General features: G+C 45.9%; 1 protein-coding gene across 1 annotated transcript in view; it reads right to left on the bottom strand.

The window, feature by feature from the left end:
• Positions 1-11,887: 11,887 nt before the first annotated feature.
• Positions 11,888-18,002, bottom strand: part of PAMR1 (peptidase domain containing associated with muscle regeneration 1) — a 71,261-nt gene continuing 65,146 nt past the window's right edge. The window contains exons 9-11 of the mRNA XM_014792494.2: positions 15,559-15,791; positions 14,306-14,598; positions 11,888-12,960 (exon numbers count right to left, since the gene is read on the bottom strand). Coding sequence (XP_014647980.2) covers positions 12,424-12,960; positions 14,306-14,598; positions 15,559-15,791 — 1,063 coding nt within the window. The 3' untranslated portion in view covers positions 11,888-12,423. The remainder of the gene's footprint in view (positions 12,961-14,305; positions 14,599-15,558; positions 15,792-18,002) is intronic.

Below are 18,002 nucleotides of genomic sequence, written 5' to 3'. Positions count from 1 at the left end.
GGGGGAGGCGCTCTTCAGTCCCGCTGCGGTGCTGACCCTTGTTCGAGGACGGAATGCGGCCGGCCACGTGGAAACACGCAGAGCGCATCACGGGGACCCTGCCAGGCGAGCCGGAGTCCCAGCCAAGACGGCTTAGTGGTTCAATGCCAAGCGCTGGGATCCGAGAGCCTGAGTTCTTCACCATCTTCCCGTGGAATAATGTGGGGCAAATTCCTCAACTTGTCTTCATCCCATCTGCAAAATGGGAGTAACATTCCCAACCTCACAATGCTGAGAAAACTGAATGACATGTAAAAGAAATGCAAAGCTCTTAAACTAGAGTCTGGCACCCAGTAAACCCTCACAAACTGTTCAGTTAAATCTAAGGGTCCTCGGAGGATAGTTTCTTGTGCACAATATCCAAGGATGAATAGGCAGATGAGAGAAATAACAAGAAAAAGAGAAAAGAACTAAATAGAAGTTTAAAATAAATAAATAAATCTCTGCTCATCTCCTCTCTTCACCTCCCTTCCCAAAATATGATTCCAAATATCCTCCTCCATTGGTGCCTCCCTCCATCTCTCCTCTTCCCTCTCCTCCTCTTCTCTGTCCTGTCTGCCCCATTAGATTAACCTCATCTATATTCACTCATCCCGGGACCCTTCACAACCCCTCTAATTTTGCATTTTCTTTTTTCAAATTTAGTTATTAAATTAATGTGTTAATCTGTATTAAATTAACACAATCTGGTACATGTATTTAAAAATAATAATTTGTAGATTAAAAGCTACCTTCTTGCACCTTGGTGTTATGTCGACACTGCCTTCTCCTTAGCCCCCGACCAAGGGGAGATGTGTGAGTTTGTATCTGAAGTCGTCTGGTGCAGAACCTCTACAGTCTCATTTTCTCTTTACAATTTAGGGACTTGACTTCCCTTTCTGCTGAGGCAGCAGCTGGAGAACAAGCGGAGATGTTAGTGATCCAGGCAGCACTGCCGCAGCCCCCTTTCTGATAAGCATGAATGAAGGCATCTGCTGGTCCAGAAACAGAGTCAGGACAAGGAAAGAGAAGGCAGGATGGAGTTGTGTTCACTTTTTAAACCAATTAAAAAAAGAGTCTCAGGGCATTATGCTAATGAGATAAGTCAGACAGAGAAAGAAAAATACTGTATGATATCATTTATATGTGGAGTCTAAAAGAGCCAAAATTGGAAAAACAGAGTAGAATAGTGGTTACTAGGGGCTGGGGCATGGGGGAATTGGGGAGATGCTATTTAAGTGTACAAACTTGCAACCAGTAGATAAATTAGTCCTGGAGATATAATGCACAGCATAGTGATTATAAACAACAATGCTGTATTATCAACTTCAGTGTTGCTAAGAGGCTAGATAGTAATTGTTCCCACCACAAAAAAAGCAATGATAATTAGGTGACATGATAGAGGTGTTAACTAATGCAATGGTGGTATTAATTTTGCCATATAAATATGTATCAAATCAACACTTTACACCTTAAACTTGCACAATGTTATATGTCAATCATAGTCCAATAAAAACAAATTTTTAAAAAGCCACTCAGTTATGTTTTCAGCGTTCAGGACCTGAGAGAATCCGGGCGTATCACCAAGCACAGCCAGATTAGACAGGAGTAAGTGTTCCACGTTCCATCTTCTCTGTAAGTGACCTGTTGGGGAACCTGACATGCCATCCTACACTTGAGAGACATTTGCATTCAGCTGCCCTTGGAGATGAGGCCTATTAAATCATGCGGAATATGCCACAGATAATTCAGGATAATAATCAATAGCAAGAAGGAACTGATTCTCTTTCCTTGCACCAGAGGGCCCTGCCAGCATTCCCACCAAGTCTTCATTTTTTAAGCAAACGGGAGCAGTGCTTTCCAGCACTGGCTGCCCATCAGAACACACTGAGAGAGCTCTTCAGAAAACAACAATGCTCAGGCCACCTGCCAGTGATTTTGCTTCCATCAGTCTGGGGTGGGGCTCTGAGTTCAGTATTTTTTAAAACTTCCCCAGGTGATTGATCCTACCTTCTGGCCAGCGTCAGGAACCACTGGACTAGAGATGGTTCAAAAAGACGGAGAAGGATCCGGAACAGGGCCCCCAGAGTAGTCGGAGTAAATTGATGTGTTGAGCCTTTGGAAAGATATGCTACAAAAACTAAGGAAGATATGCTACAAGGCTGACCCTCCTCTCTTTAAATACACAGAATTTAAAAAGTCTATCCAGGCGAACTCTTGCGTGTTATTCTGCACAACCGCCGTGAGAAGCTATAAAAGCACGGAGCCCTCTCCTTAGGTTGTGCACACGCGGAACGTCGAGCGTGAGCAGCTACCCCGCACTGCCTCGGTGCTGCGTGAGGATTCGGCGCTGGGTCAGGCGGCCCTGCGTCACACGCTGCCCTGACATGGATTAGACTTTGTGTCACCCTTGGCTGGGCACTTTAGGTTCTCAGCTTCTTCATCTAAAAAACTGAGAACATAATATTACCCCCCTCAGGGTTGTCCTGCGATTAAATGGGATAATATACAGGAAAGGCTTGGCTCTGAGCCAGGCCCGACATGAGCGCTCAACAAAGGGTCATCCTAGACACATGGGAGCAGCAGCGAGCTCACAATTTAACTGACCACGGAGCTCACTTGAAAACCTAGCCTCCCCTAGAGCCACCCCAAGTGTGACCCCATTAACTCCTTTTTATCCTCACGACAAGCTACAAGTCTCCTGGCCAGCATTAAGTTGCTAGAGCCTTGATAGGAAAACAGAACAAGGTGAACCCTCAAGCTGGCAGGAACACTTTGAATCTTCTAGCATCTCTCAGTCTCCTCTGGGGATTCCATGGTTACGGCAAAAGCAGAAAGGGTGGGATGCTCTGACATTTGCATGTGGATTTACCTTTCTTACGTCTAGCTCACGGGGTCTCAAACAGTGTGAATAAGAACGACTCTGCAGGACTGAATACAAAAACATTCACTGTACCGGCTTCTGACAAGAGACTTAAGGGACTTTCAAAGTTAATTTTTACCATAAGGGATTTTTTTCTTTTGCCTTAATGTTGACTTAAGGCCTAACCCAACTATGAGAAGTGACTTCCCACCATGGAATTAAAGTAGTGTTTAGGCTGGAATTTTCTGGTAGTTTTACTATTACCCCAACATTGACTGAGTCCTTACTGTGTGTTCAGAGTACCTTAACATGTACGACCTGGTTTGATCCTTAAGATGACCTTGTAGAGAAAATATTACTATTATTACCCCCATGTTACAGAGGATAAAACTGAGGCCAAGAGAGATTAAGGAATTTGCCCAACGTTACACAGATAGTAAGTGGTTGTATCAGTCAAGATCCCGGCTAGAAAAAAAAACTCAAATTAAGTAAATTGTGCACAGTATAATAAAGGGACTATTTAGAAGGGTATGGGAAGGATGTAGGAGAACTCCAAAGGAGAGACCCCCTGGTCTGGTAACAGTGGGGCACCATTACCCACCCTAAGCCTGAAGGGAGCTTACTGCAACCTAGAGTGGAGTGCTGTATGGAGACCACCTGATGGGAACGGAGACCTTTGTTGCCACAGCAACCTTCCAGAAGGGGTCCTGGGAATAAATAGCTGGATTCCACTTCTCTCTTATCCTTCTTTCCTTTCTGGGGCTTCTTATTGGCCAAAGCCATCTAGAAGCTAGAGAGCAAGAAAGCACATTGATACAATTCAGTCATTGCAATTCAACCTCCCTGGGGTACACACAGGATGGAGAAGGGTGGAGAAGGGATCTACAGGGCCAATGGACAAGGCTGGGTGAAGCTGGGGTTTGGGTGCCGGCAGTCTTCCTGCAGAAACTTGCTTCTACCCTCTCTGCCGTACAACCTATAGTAATAACAATATCATCATTACCATCGTTCCTGCAACAGGCTGCCCCCGTGACATGCAGGGACCTCTCCACCTGGAGGATCTTCCAGCAGAGAAGAAGACTAAGCCAGACCATTTGCTAGAGAAGAGAAGATGGTATATTTATACATGGAAGAAGTCACCAGATGGCCTCAAAGCTTCCAGTCCTAAATTCTATAATTTTCAATGTTCTTCTCCAATCACTACAGGAGCTCAGTTGGACCCAAGAGGAGCTCAAGACTCTCCCTTCTCCCATTGTGTTCTTCTCAGGAATGCATTCCCTGTCTTGGTTCTCCTTCAGATTGCTTGAGATTGGTTATTGCATCTTCATGTAGGGGAGGGGGGAAAACTCCTAATATAGAAAAGAAAAAAAAAGTCCTATACTGTTTTCCCATAAAAGGCTGTTTAAAAAGCCCATTCCCCTTCATGATGACAACAGAGGAGAAATGTTTCCAAGTTCAAAGTTTATCAGCGGAAAGTGACCTAGAGAGAGAAAAAGCAGCTAAGTACCCCAGGGTTACCCCCTCCAAAAGGGACTGTCATTTAGTAATGTGTGAGAAATATGCATTTGACTTTTTCCCCCTGAATGCAATAACCACTTCATCTGCCTTGCTCTTAAAGATTAGTGATGCTTTCCAGAACTTAGGAATGAGAAAACCACTCGCCATCAGCTCATTAGGGCGGACATTCACACTGGTGGTTCTTTGCAAAGTCGGAACTACCCAATGAACAAATTTGTCCTTTCAGTCTCCATGCTGCTATTCGGGTTATGCACGTCTGTGCTTTGGAGTTGAGCTGGCCCGTGTTCAAATCCCAGCTCCTCTGCACAGGGCATTGAACGAGCCATCTAATCCCTTTGAGACCCAACTCCCTCATCTGTGACATGGAAACCATTCTGCGTTATATCTGTAAAGCAGACATCACAGGGCCTGGCACAGAGTGTGAGCATACTGACTCTCTGACCTATACCTTCCTAAATAACCAGGGAATCACAAGCTGCGTGTCTGGATCTGTCTTATAAAACTTTGTCCCAATCATTAATATTCCAAGACTAGATACTTTAAAGTTTTTAAAGATAAAACAGAGGAGATATTGGGCGCCCTTTCTTCCAGATAATTAATATGAGTATGCTAATTTTGCAAAAATGTGTTATTTTGAGGATGAATGAAAAATATGCATGAAAATTATTGTATAATGTTCCTATTTTAGAGAAAAGATACTTTCTCAACAGTGTTGGCCCTCAAGCCAAGAGAATCTGCGACAGACACTGGAGAAGCTGGAAACTAAATTGACAATGAAAAGGTTTTAGAAAGAGAAGGGGGTGTTGAGTGGTAACTGGCAAGAGGAGAATTTGCACGGTGGCCACGCCAGATCATTATATTCAGAATGCTAAGGTGGTCACAGTATAAGTTATAACATGGTCTTCAGAATTAGTGCAGCCTGGGAACCATCTATATATGGTCTCAACCAAATATGATCTCAACCATATTTGGAGCTGTAAGTTTCAAATTGAGTTATCATTCCCTCTTTCCATTTTGAATGACCTTGAGTAAGTCACTTAATGCTCTGGGCATCAATGGGGACAGTAATGACCCCATCCACTGGGCTCGTATAAAAACTACATGAGGCCATGTCCCATAGGGCACTTAGCCCGGTTCCTGGCACACAGTGGTAGCTGTCGTCTTTAGTATGTCAGCCTCCTGGTTGCTACTGTTCTCATCACGTAAACATGATAATAGCAGTAATACTTTGGATCCAGAGGAGCCCGCCTGTAGCTCTGTTTGTCCATTGCGGTCCCTGAAGAGGGAATAAAGGAAATCATCCATCTCATGGTGTTTGGAGCAGTAAGACACCAGCTGACTTCATTCACTCTTTTCCTGTTAACACATTAGCAAAAGAGAAGTAAGGGAGTTCTATTTTTACCACTCTCTACACTGATGAGAAAAGAGATGTTACTTCACAGAAATCTCAATTCAGACTGAGAACTTGGTCTAAATATAATCCATTCTTCAGGCAGAAACCATCTCATTAAGTAGAGAGCTCAGGAAGACTGAAACATTTGCTAGCTACACTTATTGCCTGGTGAATTCTAATGGAAAGAGTGTGAATTCATTCAATTTACTTAGTATGGATGAAAGAGGAAAGGAGACAATGGAAAAAGATGAATTGTGCATTCTTGGTATACCATTCCTATTCATCAGTATCTTCTTCTACAAGATGACTTGAGGCTAAATGTCAGGGTTGGCACAAATTCTTCATGCCCACCATAAAAATCATAAAAATGTGAATTAGAGTGACTGTCTCTTTTTTAGTAGCTTGATCCTGTATAAAGTGAAAATACTTTTTGAGAGTGACTGCTGGTATTTTAATTGCTACTCTCAGTTTCCTCTAATCATGGCAAAGAATGCCAGTTATGCATCTTTCTCTTCCTTTCGTTCTGCTGGGACATTGCAATATTCAGTAGTGACACCCTCATGATGTGCAGAAGGATGGAGAGAAAATTTTTTATCTTTGAGGGAATTTCTTTGCTTGACACCAGCTCACTGAGGTTAAATGCTAAAAGATTTGGCTAAAAGACTAAAATCAAGGACCCTAGCCAGGCTCCTGTGACCTCAGGAAATCCAGTGATGTGATTCTTGTTCTATTTTCTCTATTCACCTCTTTATGAAATTACTTGGTAATTCTGAGAGAGGCTTTGTATCAAATCCCAAAAGTATTTTTCTTATAAAGTTATTTTCTTTATGAAGAGAAAGAGAGAGAACAACCAGGTAATTTAGTTCTAAATTGAGATTACAGATTCAGAGTTTTTTTTTTTAATCAAAGGCTGAATTATGCCTTTGCGAAACAACAGTAAATTAGAAGGATCCCAATTCACTTGGAGAGTTCATTTATCAGCACCTGGATCCAATTTTATCTGTAACACCCTGTTCCCCTTTCCAAATAAAGATTAATAATGTTCTTTCTTTCTCCTTTTTTTGCAATTACCTTTGCCTAGAAACTATAAGTTCAGGAACCTAACTGGTTTTTTCCTCTGAGAATTCAATTTCTAATATTATTCTTCACCTGAGAACGCTAGTCCCTAATTTTATCCTACTGACTTTTTTTTCTTTGTTGACAAAGCTCTCCATCAATCCTAGTCCACAGCCTCTGCATCAACACTCAGTGAACTGGAATACAAACGTGAAGCGAGCCCTGAAAAACTCAGCCATTGAGACGGTCTTAAAATGCTGGGCCGCAACAGCACATCCGGGCAGAGCCCTGCCGGGGAAAGCGGGTCCTGCTGCCAAGAAAAGCAGAGAGAGACCACAAATTGCTACCAAACCACTCCAAAATGTTCTCGTCTTTCCAACAGCCCCAAAAAGATAAACTTCCCCAAGCCCTAGGGATCCAAAGTATTTCACTCAAAATTTTCACAGGATACTAAAGAAGGACAAAAATTAAGACAGGAGTGAAGATATAAGTGTCTTGCTTCTTTGCATCTTGCACTAGCTGTCAGCTTCCTTCTTTTAACTCCCCTCATCTTCATTTAGGACAATTCTCTGTTAGAACAACATGCCATTGGGTCAGTGCAATGAGACTCAAGGTCTCCACTCATGTCCAGGTTAGGACAACAGAAATGATGAGTTGACCTCACTAATCATCCCTAGTGCACATTCTAGGAATTCACGGGGTTGCTATATGCAGTGTGGTCCTGGCAGTGCCCTCTCACCTAATTCTCCCAGCCCCCCAGGTGGCCACACACTACGGGACTCCATTTCCAGCCTCACATTACACCACTCTCCTCCTCAGGCTTTCCCCTGCAGCCTTACTGGGTTTCTAGAAGTTCCTCAAATATGCCAAGAGCCCTCCTTCTCAGTGTCTTTGTGCATGCTCCTCTCTGTCTACAATGCTCTTACCCACTCCCCACCCTCTATCTAGAACTCAGCTCCTTGTCAACTCAGCTGTCAATTCCTCAGGGAGGCAGCCTTTGACTCCATCCCCTCCAGAATAAACCAGTTACCCTGCGATACAGTTTTATAGCATGCTATACTTTCCTTCCTAGTGCTTATTATGATTTCTAACGATGCACGTATTTCTCGATTATATGACGAAGAGCAAGCACCAAGCCTATTTTGTCCCTCTTTCGTATTCAGTCCTTGGCAATCAATAAATTTTGTTGATGAATGAATGACAGGTAGAAAAATCAATAAACTCACAATTCTTGATGGAATTCAGGATGGAAGAGATTTTATTGACTCATATTGTGATATAAGAGGTAAATGTGAAAGGCCCATTAAGTTTTGAGTAGGAGATGAATTCTGACAGCATGAAAATTCTTAAATCCTAAAGAACTGTCAAGATGCATATGCAAATCCCATACCCATAACTCCAGAGGGCAATGGGTATTATGCTGGGAAAAAAAGATGGCTGTAAATTTCCTGCTTGTCCAGCTGAGTGTGTCCCTTTTAATAAGTCCTGCCTGTTCTGTACTCCCTCTCCCCCCAAACACACACACACACATGCAGATAGGGAAAAAATCACTGTCAGCCCTGGCACTTTGTCTCAGAACTCACCCAGACAGCTCCCACTTACACAGTCCCATTGCTCCTTGCTCTTGGCCTTCTTGGTTCTTCTCACTCATGGCCCGCATTTATTTCTGCCCATCCTTTCCAGTTATTGCCCTCACTGCACAGATTGCCAAACTTACTTCCACATGCTTGGACCTCAACAGCATTCTAAAACTTCCCTTCCTCCCTCCACCCCTCATAAGCTTTCTCAAAACTGGTTTCTTGATCTCCAGTCTCCTCCTCCTGAAGAACAACAACAAAACCACCACCACCACAACAGCAGCCAGTATTTGTAGAGTGCAATGGGTCAGCCACTCTTCTACATACTTAACTCATGCATGCATTATCTCACTGAATCTTTGTGTCATTTCACTTCCATTTACAGATGAGGCACCTGCGGGGTAGAAATCGAGTGTCATGCTTACGGTCGTGTGAATATGAGCTCAGGCTGGGTCTTCTCAACACTGCCTCTTCTAGCACAGCCAGCCTGAGGGGCTCTTCTAGAATTCCACTTCTATCCTTTCATTCTCCTGGAAACATCAAAATGAGCTTGATATTTGCAAATGGGCAATAAGAAGCCAAATCACTAATTTCAGTATTTGAGATCCACCACCAATTGGCCTCACCTTGACTGGCCTTGCCTGGGCTGGCCAACCTGACCTGTCATTGTACCCAAGAGTTCATGCTGGGAAATAATCGGCCCTTCTCCAAGCCAGCCCACTTCATGCTTAATCTTATGTACTTTCCAAGCTCTTTCTGTACTTACAGTATCCTACTTCCTTCCCATCCACCTCTCCAAAGACTCAGTTGAAGTTCTAACCATCCTGTGAATGACAAGTTAACTGAAAATGCTGACCTACTGGGACTGCCCCTTCCTCTCACTTCCTGTTGGAGTTTATGGAAGAGAATACAGTGTGAGTTGCCCACTCAGTTATTCTTGAAAGTCCACTTGATGTGCAAACCTGGCCACTCCCAGAGGAAGTAAGAGTCTTGCCTAAATCATATAGACCTTACTTAAACAAACATGGGCTTCTGTTTGTCCTCGTGCATTGCAGTTTGTCCTTGCTCTGCCAACTTCACATCCAGCTTTTCTTCCCAACTGCTGGCCCAGTTGATTTCAGGTCCAACAGCAGATGCAAAGGCAACAGCCTTGCACAGACTTCTCCAGCAGTGCCCACAATTGTATATCAATTGTGTACTACAATCCCTTATTCTATGTGACTCTTAGAAGTTCTGATTCTCTGAAAAACCTCTGACTGAAATACACTCCCGATTTCCAGCTGAGAGGAGATCTCTCATCCTTAGAGTTCTATTCTAGGATGCAAGGCCCATGTTATGAAAGGAGAAGGATGACATTCCTACAGCGCCAGATATGGCCAAGGGACAGGCTCGTGTCTGACTCTCTAGTCCTGACCTGGAGTCTTAGGTGAGTGTGGCTGAGAGCTTGCAGCCCACGAGAGCAGTGCTGGGGTAGGAAGATCTGGGGGGTTGCGGGCGGATGACCATGCAGCTATTAACCAAGCACCCTGAAGTGGTGTCACCAGGATTTGGGGCCAGATTCAGCTTCTGAGGGGATCAACGTCATAGGTGAGATGACATAAATGTGAACCAAATCTCAGTGGGGAGGCAAGGATGGGAAAATGACACGAAGTGGTAAAGAGGATGTCCAGAAAGCAGGGAACATGATGGTCCAGGTGAGGGATCAGGCCAGAATTAGAGCCTGGAGAACACGAGCGTGGGCACCCATGTGAGACATGCCCATAGAGGCAGGTGTGGAGGCTGTGCGGAGCCATGCCCACCCGGGCAGCCCTGCCCCGCCAGGTACTAGAGGCACCAAACTATATCCCGTGTACTATGACCACTGCTTTACACAATATCTCACTGAACTCGCACAGCTCCCACAAAAGACAGATTTTATTACAGTCGATAAAACTGAGGCCTAAGGTCACTTAGAAAAGAAGTTGAAAGACAAGAATTTGAATTTAGATCTTTTTGATCACACTTCTGTTACATCTTTCAAGATCCAAGCTCTCTAAGCTTAAAAGAAGAAAAACTTTTGCGCCACCTGATAACCTTTGTCAAGTCCAATGCTCCAGCCCCAGTGAAGACCTCAGATGACAGCAACCTCATGTCAACCTCAGCTCCCCAGTTCCCGACCCACTGAAACTGGGAGAGAATACGTTTCTTGTTTTAACCCACAAAGCGTTGGATGCTTGTTACTCAGAAGTTGATAACTGATGCATTGTTCTTAGATTAAACCATGAGGATGCGGGGGCAGGGGGGGGGTGGCGAAAGGAGGAGGATGTGCCTTACAGAAAGCTCCAAGACAGCCTGACAAAAAGAGGAAGTACCAGAAATTCTCCTCTGGCTCAGGGAATTATGTAAAGACACAGAGATGGGGAGGCAGGTTGGGAGACAAATGTGTCCTGACCTCCCATCTTGGGGCTAAAGTCTTTCAGGTCGAAGTTCTCTCTGATAGCTTGAGGAAGGCTAAGGCTCCTGTTTCGGTCTGTAGGGGACGAATGTCTCCCAGGGTGCCCTGTACCAACTCTGGGCTCTCAGCCCTCATGAAGTACAGAAAAGACAAAGAAGTTCCCATAAGCCCCCAAGGGACGAGGGGAGGTCACTGAGAGTCTGGCTGGGTAGCAGCCAGAGAAGGTTGTCACTGTGCAGTGAGACTGAGTGACCCAAACCAGGGTCAAAGAGGAGTCACCCCCACATCTCAGGAGTACCAGTGCCAGCCAGAGCTGAGGAGGAGCCACGTGAGCAGGGAGGACCTCTGGGCCCCAGGGAAGCAGGGAGAACCAAAAACCAGCAGGAACCAGTCCTACTGGGTCCCAGTGCTTGAAGTCACTTAATCCTCCATAGCACCATCTTGGAGAGGAGGAAACTGGTAAGGAGAGCAGGGAAGAAAGGAGTGAGTGAGTCCCCTAAAGAGAGAATGTTACTGAAAAGATGTCTTCAGAGATTGGATTGGATTGAATTCATTTTTTTCCTCCAGCATCCAGTGGGAGCCAGGGTTGGTGCTTGAAAGGAAAATCACATAAATTATAGAAAACAGTGAAGTTACCGTTTCTTGGCATATCTCAATCTAGTATGAGCAACAGGTGATTCTAATTCAGACACTATGAAACTATGTCAAAAGACTGAGGGAGGTTCCAAGTAGGGTTTGCTGCTAGATCTAGAACATGAGAACCAGAGGGGACCCCAGAAATCACTTAATCTCTGGTATTTTCCTCTGTTTGTGCCTTATCTGATGGCACCCATGTCCTTCCTCCTCCAGCCCATGATCCAGCAAACTCCAAGTACCGCAAAGATGGCATCACTTTGCCATATGCATTATTTGGGAATTATAACTTTAGGATCTATTTTAAGGGGCTGTCACCAAGCCATTGGCCCCAACACACATAATCCAGAGAAGCAGCACTCAGGAATCAGAGCTGTAGCATATTTGTTCTGTAGGTCAGAAGGCAACCCTCGTTTTATTAAAACGTGTACAGGGAATTGGGAAGGAAAAGGACCACACAGTGTGACAATGTACACAAAAGCCAACGCCACATCCAAGCTCCACTGTCCTGGGCTGTCCCACAGGCAGCTCTTCGGAACTTGGTCAGGCTGGACCTGGAAGACAGCTCACGAAGCCCAGATCTCCTGGTCAACCCTCTCTGGATCAGAGCTGACTATGACATTCACACCACTGAAGGGTGGGTGAGGAAGGCCACCAGGTTGGTTGAATGGGGACATTTTCTTTGCTACTCATTATAGTCTTTTTTGAAGAAACTCAGTTCTTGCAAGCAGCTCCGGTGTCTTCCAAATGGTCCGAGCAGTCAAGAAGGCAGTGGCCTACCAGAGCTTGAGCTCCATTCATCCTCCACAGAGCTTTGTCCCTGCAATCACAAGCCCTGGCCCAGCCAAATTCACGGGCAGAGTCACACTTCAGGTCCACATTGCCTCGTGCAACACATGTTCGGATGGACGCTTCTCAACGCGCATGAGGCTCATTTCATGTTTCTCTCGATCCAGTCTTTAAAAGGCAGCACTTTGGTAAAGGCCGTGTAGAGGCTGTGGCTGCAGGTTTTGTCGTAGCTCCAGCTGACCAGCCCCACCAGGTGCCAGCGCGGCTCAGGAGACGCCCGTCCCGGGAAGGACACAGCCGAGATGCCCCCTGTCTCCGCCGTGCAGATGTTGGAAGGAGCGGTGGGGTCCCGGCCGGCACAGAACATGTTGTCCGTGACGCTCACCGGGATGCCGTGGTCTTCATGCTGCTCCTCACACAGCAGCGAGTCCACCACCCTGACCACCCCCGAGCGCAGCGTGTCATTCTTGAAGCCGGGGCTCCTCACATCTGCCAGGACGTTCCAGCCGGCCACGGTGATGCGGGCCTCCTGGAAGGAGGTGCTGAGGTCCCGAGGGGCCGCGAGGCAGATGGGCTGGATGCGAGTGCTGATGCGAGCCTTGTCCAGGAGCTTCAGGACGGCGATGTCAGCATCCAGCAGGATGGGGTCGTAGTTGGGATGCAGAATGATTGCAGAAATCTACAAATGCAAGGAACGGACAGCGATGGTGAGGAGCCACCTCCACGGTGAGCAAGAAGAGGCAAGCCCTGGGGCTAAAGCATCAGAAGATGCTAGGAGACAGCTGCAATTATTGGAAGATACTTTGCTCGAGGGATCATACAAAGCGATTGCTCTATTTCCAGGGCAGCAAACTGAAATGCTTATTTGGCCTGGCAGGTGGTGTGAAATAAGTGAGGTGGACAGGTGAGGCTGCAGAGAATGAGTGTGCACACCCCACCTAAGGTGGGCAGTGGCCGCTCTGCTGCAGCTGACCACTGCCACGCAGAAATGGGGCCAGCATTCCAACTTTGCCGGAGAACGTACTCCAGATCTTGATCGGAAACCTCCTGATTTTTCAATGTTGGCAAATAACTGATTAAAAAATATATGTCAGCACTATCAAAACGCAAACCTCTACAGGCTACCAGTTTGTGACCTCTGCCCACTGTAAACATTTCGTTTACCCTCAAGCCAGTAAGATAGAACCATACCCAGAATGTTCCACAAGACTATTGCACAAAGTCTTCCCTGATTGTCCCCTATCCTTGCTGATCATTCTCTTCGATGGGGGCCTCTAGGAGCTTACATCTGTGATACTCTGTAACATCTTTATGTACAGGTTCTATTATTTCAACTACATTTGGGCCCATTTCCTCAGAGCTTCTCTTGTTTCAAATTAATCACAACATACTGGTCTGTGTCTTCCACTAGCCTGTGGACTCTTCAGGGCAAAAACCATGCCTAATTCAGTTGTGTATCTATTCCCAGTGAATGGCATACTGTGGGAGCTCAACAACAGATGGATGGATGGATGGATGGATGGATGGATGGATGGATGGATGGATGGATGGATGGGTGGATGGGTGGATGGGTAGATGGATGGATGGATGGGTGGATGGATCAATCGATGGATCAAAGAATGGACAGATGGACAGAAGGATAGGTGGACGAGTGGATGGAAGAGAGGGAGGGAGACAGGCAGGGAAAGAGAGAATATGATAAATTGATTAAGAGTATCTCCGAAAAAACCTCTCTATGTCCTCAAAGTCCACCTGGTACTGCCCTAAACATAATAGGTAACTAACTTTTGATGACCACAATGATGATATTTGTTACTATCTTGTTTTTTAAAATATTAAAGGGAAAAAAGACTCCATAGTCTTTCTAGTATCTGTCAATATGAAATGAAATACACCTGCTACATGCCAGGCTCTGAGCTGGGTGCTAAAGTGCCAAGGCGACAAGACAGACACAGCCACCACCCTCCTGGTGCTGGGATTCTGCTGAGCCAGGCACCCACTTTCCAAGCTGCAGCCTCTCTCACCCGCAAGCTCTGGATGGTCTTCTCATCTCGGTCATCATCCCGGTAGAATTTTCCCAGGACGACTTTGAGGTCGGCCGTCTTGATCACGGTGACCTTCCCCAGGTCAGTTACACAGTGGGCAGCCACCACCACGGTGCGTTCATTCACCAGGGCACCGCTGCAGACCAGGAACCACGCGTCCTTGTGCAGGCTGCCACTGTGCACCCCACTGGCCCTCCTGTAGATGGCCGCCTGCCATGGCCAGCGTGTCCCCTGGGTCTTTGGAGCAGTGATGTTCTCAGTTTTCCCACAGACTATGGAGAAAGCACCAGCTCAGTAAGATCAACCCAGACCTTCCCATCCAAAGGGGAATATACGTGACTCAAGCAAAAGAGCAGGAATCTGGAAAGCTGGGCCCCATGGGTGTAATGACCAATAAGCATCTAGCCTGTTTTTCTTTTCCCTTAAACATTAATCAACAACCTTGCCACGGTTGGCTATAAAGTCTAGGGTTAAGATTGGAGGCTTCCAATCCCAGGCACTTACTATCAATAGGACTTTGGGCAAGCTGCCTACTCTCTTAGAGACTCAGCCTTCTTGCCTGCAAAATGGATGCAGTGATCACTTGTCTCATAGGGGTCTTGAGGAGACTGGATGAGATGATGTATATAAACAATTAAACTCAAAATGTCATGACTATCATTATAAACATGACCACAGTGAATTAAGCCATAACTGTTATCATTTGACAAAGAGGATGGGCAAGGTAGCTTAGTATGTGCAAGACCCTATTCCAGACATTTCCACATATTACCTCAGTAATCATCATCATAATCTTACAGGTAGTTAATACCTCATTACCTAATTAGTAATAATTACCTGTTTAATACCACCGGAATGGTGAGCATGAAAACAAGGGTGAGGACAGGGAAACCAAGAAGACACCTTTAACTCCTTCCCCACTCGGTGTTTAATGACTGCTCTATGGTTTATCCAAGTAAATATGATAGAATTATCCACAAAAAAGTATGCCCCGCTTCCCAAAAAATTCATCTAAGATTTAACGAGTTAATTTCTCCTGGGTAATAATTTTAAGCCAAAGGAAGGAAGATCTAACTGTGGAATTTCAGACATCACCAAGCAAGGGAAAGTACTGGAAGACCATTCCTTTGGACAAGGAGCTTTTCCCAAAGTCTTCAACAAGGTTAACGGCTTTTCCTAAGCAGCCATGGAAGATGTAAAGTGCTCCAGCCTAAGGACAAGGTTTGACTCACTAGGGATGCAGGACGGGGCACGCCCACTCCACTTTCCGGTCCTCAGACACGTCCTCCGGCTGCTGCCCAGGCGACGGTAGAAGGGCGAGATGCACTCGTACTGGAGCTGGGTGTGCAGATGTTGGTACCCGCTGGGCAGGTCTCCAAAGGGAAGGGCTGGCTTCTTGGTGGGGGCGCCCTGCAGTTTCTGCTTGCTGAAGGCTGATGAGTACAGCTGGTGTAATGGTGTCTCCCTGCACGGGGACACACGGGCCCAGAGAGAGAGAGGGGGAGAGGGGGAGAGACAGTCACTGCGGTCCCTTCAGTATCCATGCCAATCCCCATGTAGATATCTGGTTACAGAAGAAAAAAGATGGCTCTCTCATTCTCTGTTTCTCTCTCTTTCTCTCTCTCTCACACACACACACACACACACACACACACACACTTCCCCTCTAACACTGAGCAAATCCGCTGCACACGTCAGTGTTCATTGTATTCCTCCATTTCCATTTCTGGCATGCCTCCAGCTGCCTAGGATTTTAACCAAAGAGGATAATATCTGGCATAATAGCTGCCCTCCAAAGATACACTATACACGTGCACACACACAAAACTAATTGTGAAATTAAACAGGAAAGGAAGTTAATTTGAATGAGAGAAATCCAGGCATATTTTTTTCTCTAACCATTATCATAATGGGGCAATATTAGGAATTGACTCGAACTGAACTGTGTTGATACAGTAGCTTGATTCAGCAATTAGCAGATGTAATTAGTACACCTCAGAGAATAGAACTTTCTCTCAGGGAACATTGACTGGGAGAAATATGGAGCATTGTGTGTAAACGGGAAAAGGCCTTTCAACTGAGCCCTGAAGTTGAAGCCGCCAGAGAGCCCTCGGGGATTCTTCAAGGAGATACATGCACACTGCGTAGCTTGTGTTCATTTTATATCAGTGCATACTGACCATTACCTGAAAAGTTAGAATTCCTCTAGGAATGATGTTTTCATCTCTGTTTATTGTGGAGAAAGGAAGCCCAGCGAGGAAAGTGGGAGTGCCAGAGGGCACAGGGGAAGCTGACGGTACCCAAGGCAGGGCTCACCAGTCACGATTCCCACCCTGAGGTCTCTACCGCGCCAATTTAACATCACCTCAAGAAATCTATTTCACGTGTCTGTACAGTGCTTTGCTCAGAGCATATATTTCATTCGCATTGATGTTTTCATTCAACAAATCGTTAGCTCGTGTTTAGAACCAGGTCTGCAGTTCGGGGAGCTTCTGAGCTTGAAAACAAGTTCACCTTTTGTCCACTGAAGGTCTACACTGCCTTTCAGGGTTCCCGGGTGAGCCTGGCTGCTGGCGACAGGCATAGCCCCACTCCAGCAGCCCGTCTTCCAGAAAGATCCTTAAAATCAAGTTTTAGGCTTGCTTTCTCATCCACGTGGGACACCTGGCACCTAACCTCCCACGATAATTGCTTTAAAAATGCGAAGCCCCGGGCCTGCCCCGTGGCTTAGTAGTTAAGTGCGCGCGCTCCCCTGCTGCACTGCCGCACCGCTTCTCCGGCCATGCTGAGGCCGCGTCCCACATACAGCAACTAGAAGGATGTGCAGCTATGACATACAACTATCTACTGGGGCTTTGGGGGAAAAAATAAATAAATAAAATTATAAAAAAAAAATTGCGAAGCCCAGTGGTCTTTTTCAGCAGCTCAGGGCCTCCTCTACCAGACGCCTCCTTGGGAAGAACAGGTCTGTCCCGCTTAGTGGGGAGTGCAGCCCAGGTAAAGCATAAAGACCAGAAGAGAGGGCAGAATGTGGACTCCACTGCCCTGCTCCCCAGGAAATGCCCTGCCTGGAAAGGGAAAGACAGCCTGGAAAGGGAAATGGAATGCGACAGCCAGAGTGGGTGAGAGATTGTTGAATATCCAGATTTAAGAACATTTCAGGTCACTTGATTGGGGTCAATCCTAGTCATTGGGATTCACTGTTACTATTTCTAAAAAGAATAGCTACCACGGACAGGTGTTGCATGTGCAAGGCGTTTTGCTAAGGTCTTCACATCAGGCTTAGCTAAAGCTTAGTGCATAAGGGAGCAGATCCTGGAAATTTCAGAGCCCGAAGACCCTGGATTTGCATCCTGGCTTTGCCACTTCTTCTAGCAATGTGACCTTGGGCAAGTTACTTGACTTCTCTGAGCCTCAGTTTACCCATCTGTAATAAAAACAGTAATAAAATCTATAACAAAATGGTAATAATAATAATAATTGATGATGTAAGTGGTTAAGATTTGGTGCTCTCGCTGCAGCAGCTGGGGTCCGTTTCCTGGTCAGCGACCCACACCACAGGTCTGTCTTGTCACACTGTGGCGGCTGCGTGTTGCTGTGATGCTGAAAGCTATGCCACCGGGATTTCAAATACCAACAGGGTCACCCATGGTGGACAGGTTTCAGCAGAGCTTCC

The sequence above is a fragment of the Ceratotherium simum genome, chromosome 34 (assembly GCF_057802395.1).
Source record: "Ceratotherium simum simum isolate JZ-2026a chromosome 34, ASM5780239v1, whole genome shotgun sequence".
NCBI classification, from domain to species: domain Eukaryota; kingdom Metazoa; phylum Chordata; class Mammalia; order Perissodactyla; family Rhinocerotidae; genus Ceratotherium; species Ceratotherium simum.
This window is presented reverse-complemented; position numbering and strand designations above follow the sequence as displayed.